Source organism: Vicia villosa, linkage group LG2 (assembly GCF_029867415.1).
Source record: "Vicia villosa cultivar HV-30 ecotype Madison, WI linkage group LG2, Vvil1.0, whole genome shotgun sequence".
Taxonomy (NCBI): Eukaryota; Viridiplantae; Streptophyta; class Magnoliopsida; order Fabales; family Fabaceae; genus Vicia; species Vicia villosa.
Genome location: NC_081181.1, coordinates 221664188 through 221674060, shown reverse-complemented (window position 1 = coordinate 221674060; position 9873 = coordinate 221664188). Strand labels below are relative to the sequence as shown.

General features: G+C 32.2%; 1 protein-coding gene across 4 annotated transcripts; it reads left to right on the top strand.

The window, feature by feature from the left end:
• Positions 1 to 5013: 5013 nt before the first annotated feature.
• Positions 5014 to 8903, top strand: LOC131648307 (uncharacterized). Of its 4 annotated transcripts, none has more exons than XR_009298101.1 (6): positions 5014 to 5393; positions 5545 to 5657; positions 5879 to 6189; positions 7260 to 7469; positions 7597 to 8172; positions 8249 to 8903. XR_009298101.1 is itself a non-coding variant. In XM_058918081.1 (5 exons), the coding sequence occupies exons 4-5, from the start codon at positions 8120 to 8122 to the stop codon at positions 8766 to 8768; spliced, it is 573 nt and encodes a 190-aa protein (XP_058774064.1). In that variant the 5' UTR covers positions 5020 to 5393; positions 5879 to 6189; positions 7260 to 7469; positions 7597 to 8119; the 3' UTR covers positions 8769 to 8903. The 4 variants fall into 4 exon arrangements, 2 of the variants coding, with proteins under 2 accessions (XP_058774064.1, XP_058774063.1); XR_009298100.1 differs by having other exon boundaries at positions 5545 to 5669; XM_058918081.1 differs by lacking the exon at positions 5545 to 5657 and having other exon boundaries at positions 5020 to 5393.
• Positions 8904 to 9873: the final 970 nt, after the last annotated feature.

Sequence of the window (9873 nt, the reverse complement as noted above, 5' to 3'; positions counted from 1 at the left end):
TTTAATTTACTTTTTTCTTTTCTTAATCAATGTCTTGGAGCACTCGTTAGCATTTTTATTTAAATATTTGATTAAATTTTATTGAAGATAAAAAATTTGAATTGCCTTTTTTTTATTACCTAATATGAATAGTATCTTTATATTTAATTTTTAAAATAAAAATATTTAGTCGTGTTCATTCATATTATTTTTAAAAATTAATATATATATATATATATATATATATATATATATATATATATATACCTTGCCACCAAAATACCGCTATATTCTTTTTCATATCTGTCATACCTCAATTTTTGACCCTAAGATCATACATTGATTGCATTTTAATCATCGATCAAGAGCAAGATTGTGAAGCTCTATTCTTGATACTGTGATTATCTCTGAGGGGAATCATCAAGCACTTTTTTAGCTTTTTATTTGTTTTATACTAACCAAAATTCAAAAATATGCATTTTGTCTCTTTTGTTCATATTTTACAAGTAAAAGACCGGGCAAAAATCAAAACACTGCAAGAAAACAATTTTTGAATATTTGAAGGTGGAAATCGATTTACGGGAAAATGATTTCCTGGGGCGAAAATTAAAAAAAAAATAGAGAGGGAAGCATAACATCATTTTGGAACCTATTATCTTTGATCATTTTTGTCATTTTACCAATTTTCCACCTCACCAAAATTAATTCCTTTCATTAAACCCATTTTAACATCATTTTACCTTTTAAACACCAATTAAGCACAAATTAATTACCAAATGCAAAATAACCAAATTACCACTACTCTTGCTCCAATTCTATAAATAGAGGCCTTGCCTCCCTTATTTCACAAGCTTGGAGAGCCAAAAAAGTTCTTGCAAATTCATTTCTCATCCTTTCCAAAACCCTCACCCAAACTTCATTTTCATAGAATTAGTGAGATTCACCTTGAATCTTGCTAGTTTTGAACTAAACCCCCTACATTTCACTCTTTTCTTTGTTTGTTCATCTCCAATTTTGAAGGATCTACTCATTTGGTGCTTGTTCTTGAAGCTACTCCAACATTTTGTTCAAGAAGTGGTAAAATTTTAAACTCTAAGATGTAGATCTTTGTTGCTTGTGCTCAATGCATCTTTGATGCTATATTGGTCCTATTTGATGGTGAATTGATGGAAATTTCGTGCTCCAATGGATATGTGATCATAAGGTGTTTGTATGTTTGCCTAAATCAATTTTTATGCTTCATAATGCTATTTTTTGAAAACTGTGCGTAGGAAATCGATTTCCTACAGAGGGAAATCGATTTTCCACTCTGTTGTTTGCGCCAGATTTGAATTCTTCAAGCAGGAAATCGATTTCCTACAGAGGGAAATCGATTTCCAGTGAGGCAGAATCCTTGTTTGTGCTATTTTTGACTTGTCTTTTGTTTTAACTCTTCTTCTACTCCATTCTTTTGACATTTTCTTTGAATCGCAAATTAGAGGCCTAATTTCTCTCTAATATCAATGGACTTAGGGCGTCGATAGGATGAAAATCCGAATCCGCAATATTAAGTGATTGAAATTATGGATGAAAGGAGCTTTTGAATGTGGTTCTATCTTTTATTTCTTTTTCTTTTGATCGATGAAAGTCTTAATACCTTGAGAATTCTTATGGATTCTTGGTAAAGACTATATCGTTACCTATTTTCTTTTCATGCGGTATTGCTTTCGGAGAGTGGGGTGATTTCTACATAAATCACTTGGCGATCTACTTAACATAGCGCAATATTTCGTGTCCCGAACCAAAAAAGATCAAACATGGAAGGGAATTGTATGCGGTTGATTTAAGACTTATGGAGGTTTATCGTGTAGTCACTATGATTTTATCAAGCTTCTGATAAATTTCCATTGAATTTAAATCCGAGAACGTCCTTCACTCACCATCAATCTATATTACTAACTTTGATAACATACTTGACAAGTTTCAAGATGGTTATCTTTAACATCTAACAATTGACTTTAATTTCTGCACTTTATTATATTGCTTTTTATATTTTTCGCTTTATTGGTATATTTTATCATTTCAACATATTTATGTTTCCGCCATTTTCTTTTTGTCCATTTGGACGTTTATATTCCGCTATTTTCTCTTTGTCCATTTGAGCGTTTTTTTTTTATGTTTCCGCTATTTTCTTTTTGTCCACTTGGACCATACTTTACTTTTGTGCTAAAACACTAATAAACAACAAAAATCTAAAAAACGTTTAAAGCTCTCTTTCAGACTATTGGTTACTATCCCGAGTATTTTGGAGACTTGGACTTTCGGATTTAGTACCTCTGGACCCTTATTCTGTTATTACTCTATGATTATTCTGTCTGTCTGGCATTGGATTGTTGTCTGTTTGTGTATGCAGGTATTTCCTTGAAAGTCCTTGATGGTTAATTCTGAGGCATTGAGATAAGGAGTTTACCCGAAAACAGCCGTTACTATGCTCGATTTTTGTCAAAATTTTAATGCGCTTAATGCAAAGTGGTGCTAAAGATAATAAGTTCATCTGAATCCCCAAGTGGTAATGCTCTGGTTTAGTGTTAGTATTCCAAAGGATGGGAAATCTAACTTGAATCTTAATGTCAAGTGTTGGCTTCTTTTTTCGGTTAGACCGTTCTTTTCCTTAGCTTTTATTTTATGTATTAGGATAGCCTCTTCATCTCCTCCCCTTCTTAGATTTTCAAAATCTTCTCCCTTTTTTCAAAAACCTTCTTATGTTTGCAAAACCTTTTCAAAACCTTTTTCTTAAAATATCGTTTGCCCTTAGTGGCCTTTTCTTCAAAAGTTTAGACACAACTAATTGTTATAACGAGTGGCGATACCCCACGATTTTGAAATTGATTGATATGATGAGATCTTTTCCGCGTGAGAGAGCTAGTGGCATACTCGTTGATTTCTATCCGAGTTGGAGCCCTTCTTTCATTTGCGATGCAAAGAACTCATTTGTTCTCGTGCTCAAGATCAATGGCTGAGTATTTCTCTCCGATGACGATAAAGTGTTTATTCGTTTTTAAAACGTTTCCCTTTTAAGAGGAACTACATTAGCTCTGACTTCTCCATTGCACCGAGGAGGTATGTAGGCCCAAAGCTTAATGCTTTGCCAAGCTTATTTTAAAAATAAAACAAACCCTTTTTAACACACACGACACAAATTTTCAAAAAGGTTCTTGTGGAGTACCACAGATATGAGGGGTGCTTAAAACCTTCCCCTTGTATAATCAACACCCGTACCTAAGATCTCTTTCTTATTTTAAACTTTGGGTTTTCTTCGTTCTTTTCCCTTTTCCTTTGGAAACAATAAAGCGCGGTGACGACTTTCACTGAAATATTGAGTCAAGTCAATATAATGGCTTCGATCTTAGGTTTTTCCAGCTACAATACCTTGCCACCAAAATAATTTCCTCAAATCTTGATACATCTTAGTAGCACCAGGATGAATGCTTAAACCACTTCTAAGTCCTTCCTCAAGAATTCTCTTTCTCATATCCGTAACATCAGGAATACAAACTCGATCACGACATCTCATGACGCCATTCTCATCAATCCGGGAATCACCACCTTTTTCTTGATTAATCAATGTCATGATGTCAACCAATTTCAAATCCGATTTCTGACATTCTTTAATCTCATCAAGAATACCACAAGTAATCTTCCACATACCCAGTTTAACACATGAATTCTATGTTATATACCTCGACATAATATTTTATAACTAAACTATTTAGAAGAATGTCAGTGCCTGCAACAGGACCTTATTTGTTGTAGGGGTGTGCATGATTGGTTATTTTCAAAAACCAAACCATAACCATTTTAAAACCATTTAAATGGTTTGGATTTATAACCATAACCACATTTTATTCAAAACTAGATATATAACCGGTTATAAATTTGATTATGATTATATAACCGGTTTTTAAAAAAAATCCAATTTTAAAAATTATATTTTCCCAAATTTTTATTTTCAAAAAAAATAATTTATTTTGAAAATTAAAATATTTAGATTTGGATAATAACCGGATTATAACCAAATCCGAAATAATTTAACTGGTTAATAACCTTTTAATTATATCCGGATTATATGAATGGATAACCAAACCTTTAATAAGTAAACCGGTTAATAAACATTCAATTATATTCAAATATATAAAAGTGGTTTAGATTTGATTATGGATTTGGACATCACAACCGGATATTTTGCACACCCCTAATTTATTGCCTGCACACTTTAGTAAACAACAACTCAGTTCAGCAATTTAACGATCCACTAAGGAGCATTCTAATATCAATTATTCATTATTTTGAAAGAGATACTAACTTGGCAATGTCTAAATACTGTTATCGGAGACAGGGACAGATCTACCTTGTAAACAATGGGGACAATTGACCCCACACCATATATATTCGGAGATCTGGTTTTTCAACATACAATGTAACACGTAGATCAGAAGTATTGACATTGTTCCCAAATAACCGAATTATTGTTTTATATTTAAAGAATGTTTTGCGATGGTTTTATGTAATTTGTAGTATTGCATAGTGCAGTTGTTAGAGTTGTGGTGGAAACATTCAATCTAAGTAAATGGTATTTTTAACGGAATAGAAATCACTAGTACAAAAAGAACAATATAATTTTAAAATTTACACCCGATATATTAAAAACGGGTGTAAATAAGTAATGCGGTGGCAATTTTGTAAATATAATATCATTTCAAGTATTAGCACGTGACAATTTACACCCTATTTTTAAAATAATGGGTGTAAGGTAAAAATATTATTATCATCAAATCGAAATTACTCCCATTAAATTTAAAACGGGTGTAAATTTAAATTAATTAAAAAAATTATTTAATCTTATTACTCAAAATAATAATATTATTCTAAACACATTTACAAACCACAATCTATTTTATAAATTCACTTTTTATTAGATGTTTTATATATTAACTCACTTTTAAAACTATTAGCTTAAAATTATTTGCTTTAAAATGTTATTTGTATATTGTTTTCTTCAAATTTGAGTCCAAACCCCAAAAAATGCCCATAAGCATAAGCGCTTTTTCCAAAAGCCGCGCTTATTTCGCAAAAGCTATTTTTTTCTCTCATCTTCTTCACATAACAACAACAACAATACGTTCAAACTCTTCATCTAGATCTTCATCTAGTTTTTCAGAAAAAATGGATACAACAAACAACCAACAACCAGATTCAGTTTTCGATTAAGAATTGTTTCAATTACGGTTTCGCGGTTCTATTTGAGCTTCACGACTATGTTTGTTGTTTGCGAAGGTTTTTTTGTTCAGAATCGAATTGCTACTCAGTTCTGTTTTGGTTTGAGTTTGGAGGCTTCGACTCAGTGCGGAGTTTGGATTCGAGCAGAGCTTTTCAAGGTTCATAATTTGCATTCAAGCCAAGTTTTCAGTACATGTTTGTTTCGATTTCAAATCGAATTTTGTTTCAGTTTAGAATTTGATTTACGTTTTTGACTCAATTACAGGTTCTATGTTTGATTGTGATTCTTGTGATTCAATTTTGGTGCAGATTTTGGTTTAAGTTATAATTAAAGCTAGTATACAACATCATAAAGCTAAATTGGATGAGCGCTTACTAGTTGAAATGAAGAAAAAAGCAAATTTTGTCCTTGCTCACAAGATGTTCGATGAAATGTTCCAACCAGATTCTTTCTTCTTTTTTATTCAGTTTTGATTTTTGTATGCTGTGATGTTGTGTTGCTGATGATTATGTTCAAATCGCAGCTTATTAATTGCTTTTGAGTTTGTTATAATCTTTTATGTATGCTTAGTTGTGTGAATTTAATTTATCCATATGCGTCTATTTGTAAAGCTGATTTGATTGTATTATTTATTTGTGACAGGGCACCAACATGCTTTCAAGGCTTCTTCATGTGTGTCACCGTGTAGCAAAGCAACCCAAAGATGGGATAACACTTTTTCCTTTTTGTGAAGCAAATAGAAGATTGATGGCCCTTTCTCTGATTTCACTGCATCTTCCATGTACAACTACTTGTATCTCATGTTACTAAACCTATTATCTATATATCCTTCTCAGGTGTGTAGAAATGGTTCATTTCACTTGCGAGGAAATGTCTACGTACAGTACAAGTTGTTGGATTCTGCTCTGCTTGCTTATAACTCAATTAATGGTCGCTATTTTGCTGGGAAACAGGTATTGCATTCCTGTCTTGGTTAGGTAAATAATAGGTATACACGTAAAATTATACTACATCATTTAAGTATTTTAAAAAAATACTAGTACTAATTATTTTCAATTATTTCTCGCTTTTTTATGTTTGTGCCAAAATTTTGTGGCCATGACTTACTACTTCTGTTATAGTTTTACTCACACATCTAGAAAACTAATAACCCCACCAGATTTAATTTAACATCCTTTAAATATCCATTTCAACATTTGCCACATTACTGGTTCTTATAAGACTTATCTAAAAATACATCTAGAAAATTAATAACTCACCCAACTAGTAAATGACTTATTAAATATAATACCTTAGAAAATTAATAACCCACCCAACTAGTAAATGACTTCTTGCTCAATTAGTAAATGACTTATTAAATATAATACCTTAGTTAGTAATACTTTGGTTTTATTTACTCAATTAAATTAAGCTTCACGGTAGAATTTATGTGGATACGCGTAAGTTTAAAGGAATTGTTGTTATTTTTCGCATGTTGGAGGAAAATCATTGTTTACTATTAGTGTTTTAAAGATAAAAAGCTCAAGAGCAAACATGGTTAACTTCTATCAAGAGTAGTAGTATTTATTATCCTTTCAAGGAGTTGTATGATCGATGCGGCGGAAATTGGAAGCGGGGGTTTTGAGGTTTTTGCAGTCTGTGGAACAAGCCTCTGGCATGGTTGAGACACCATCAGGAAGTGTAATATTTATTTCATTATATATGTAGACCATTGTTTTTTAGTTTTCCTCTTGGATTATGAGTTGTTTTTCCGGTTTTTATTCTATTGTTAGGTAAATTCATAAGATTGGTGATGTTTAATGTTTTTCACTTTGTTAAACAGAACAGCTTATATGGTATGACTTGTCACCATTATACATTTTGTAACAAGTGATGTAAATGAAATAATGTATTAGTCCAATAATAGAACAGAAAAATTAAAAGGAAGTGGATTTGGAATTTTAAATGTTGTATCATGATAGTTTAAGAAAAAATCTCGCAATTTGGACGGTTTTCTTAATGATGAATGGCATTTTATTGGCAGATGCAAATAACAATAGGAAAGTATCACACCTTAGCGATCAGCAACTCCTCGGTCTATTCATGTGGTTCTAGCTTGTGTGGTGCACTTGGTCAAGGGTCTGAAACAACACAGCTTCCAGCATTGGCCTGAATCAGTTTCCCACCTTTGGCGCATGTCACGCATGTTTTGGCCTCCTATAACCATGCAGCTTTTGTTATGCAATCTGGAGAGGTTTGTAGTGGCTTAGTATCTATTCGATTAATTAATGCTTTATTTTCTTGAAATTGAAACCAATAGTTTTAGATTGTAAAATGATTAATACTTGTATCCATTGTGAACTTGTGTTTTCACTTTGCAGGTATACACTTGTGGAGATAATTCGTATTTCTGCTGTGGTCATAGAGATACAAATCGAGCAATTTTCAGGCCACGTCTTGTTGAATCCTTAAAGGGGATTCCTTGCAAGCAGGTAAAATGCAGATCATACTTTCATCATCACTTTTGTTGACTGAATGGAAGTTAATGGTTGGTCCGTATTACATGTTCATATTATTTTTACTCTGACATCTTTTGCTATAGATTTTATCTTGTCTGATATTGTTTAAAATTGTCTATCAAGTCTTTCCATGAAGTCTCCAATAAAATCCATTTTATAATTCCAATCATAGTCACTTAATTTACTGTAGTATATAGAGAGGGTATTGCGAATTGGTTTGCAACGGCCAATTCGCGGCAGTCTTCTGAATCGATTAACTGAAATTCTGGATGAATTCGTAAAAAGTTGCAAACCAAAAAGATGGAAAAGTAAGTGTTTTGAAGGGGATTCTCTTGTGGGAATGAATGAGGAGTTATCAAAGTAGAGAATGTTATTTAATAAATGAATGTTAGTTTATGCTAGAGCACGGTGTTTCTTTGACAGCCGAGACTCTGGAAGGTAAGTTTTTAACCAAATTTTTGTTTAATGAAGTTAGTCTTTTGCATATCTAATTAGTACTATAATCTTTGTTTAGGTATCATTCAAGAAGATCTAAGTCTAGAGAGATAAATCAATCTAATGGGGGTCGTTCTGATAGAAGAAAACATGAAGACGAAACAAAACAAAGAACTCATGCCGAGGAGTGGAATACCGACTTTAAAGGCAACCATAAAAGGAAGCGCGGAAACAGAACTCCTGATATTGAGTTAGAAGAGAAAGATAGGGAAAAATATCATGAACACAGAAGGAAAAGCTCATTTAATACGATTAAAGATGACAGTAGCGGAAGGCGTGATGAGTATTCTGAGGTGGATAGAGCAACTGTAAACAGGGACCATGAAAAGCAGCATGATAGAAAAAGAAGGAACTCACGAATGTCGGATTGGGATAGTAGGGACTGTACTTATGAGGCTGGATCTGATGAGGATAGTAATATAAGAAGGCACCGTAGTAGCCAAAGGAAAGGATCAAGACATCAGAGCAGGGACAACAGTAATGTTACTGATGAACCTGACAAAAATAGAGGCCATGAAAAGTTTTCTGATGTGGACTAGAGAACACCGAAGCTAACCGTCAAGTATGGCGTAAAATTATATATGAAGAAAGTGTTATGACTTGGTTAAAATATAATTTTTATGTGTATGATTTTATAGTACTTGAAATATTATGAATGCACATGATTTTGTATATTTTTTGGTTAATATTAAAAATATTTTGACTTAGTTAAAATATGATTTTTATGTGTATGATTTTATAGTATTTGCAATATTATGACTGAAAATGAAATATAACTAAATGGTGTATATGAAATAGGGTGTAAATAGATTTAAATGACGTATTTACACCCAATTTTTATTAAAATAGGGTGTAATTAAGAAGATATCTACACCCGATTTTAATTAAAATAGGGTGTAATTAAAACGTAATTACGCCCAATTACACCCAATTTTTATTAAAATAGGGTGTAATTAAAACGTAGTTATGTCCAATTACACCCGATTTTTATTAAAACAGGGTGTAATTAAAACGTAGTTACGCTCAATTACACCCGATTTTTATTAAAACAGGGTGTAATTAAAAACGTAATTACGCCCAATTACATCCGATTTTTATTAAAACAGGGTGTAATTAAAAACGTAATTACACCCGATTTTTATTAAAATAGGGTGTAATTAAAAACGTAGTTACGCCCAATTACACCCGATTTTTGTTAAAATAGGGTGTAACGTATAACATATTTACACCCGATATTCTTAAAATAGGGAGTAATTACGAACGTATTTACACCCGTTTTACACCCATTTTAAACGGGTGTAAATGCGTTAGACATTTCTCACCCTGTGGATATACACCCGATTTTTATTAAAAATAATGGGTGTAAATTTAATAAAAAACGGGTGTAAATTAACATTTTTGTACTAGTGAATCCATTAACTAAGGGGCAGTGTGGGATCACATAACAATTCATTTTAAGCTAAACAATTATACAAACAAAGTACTTGTCCTCATAAAATAAAACATATTTTGCTATATATTATTTGAGGAAACAGAGGGTGTATCGCGCGGTCTGTGCTGTCATGAAAAAATTAGCACTAGTGCTTTTGTCCTAACTTGAGAACCGTAACTCCTATCTAATAATGAATACATATCAAGCAAATT

Excerpts from the sequence above, each read along its gene's own strand:
- LOC131648307 (XM_058918081.1), top strand. The coding sequence starts at position 8,120 with ATGTTAGTTTATGCTAGAGCACGGTGTTTCTTTGACAGCCGAGACTCT. Across the intron at positions 8,173-8,248 it reads GACAGCCGAGACTCTGGAAG|GTATCATTCAAGAAGATCTA; the intron begins GTAAGTTTTTAA and ends ATCTTTGTTTAG.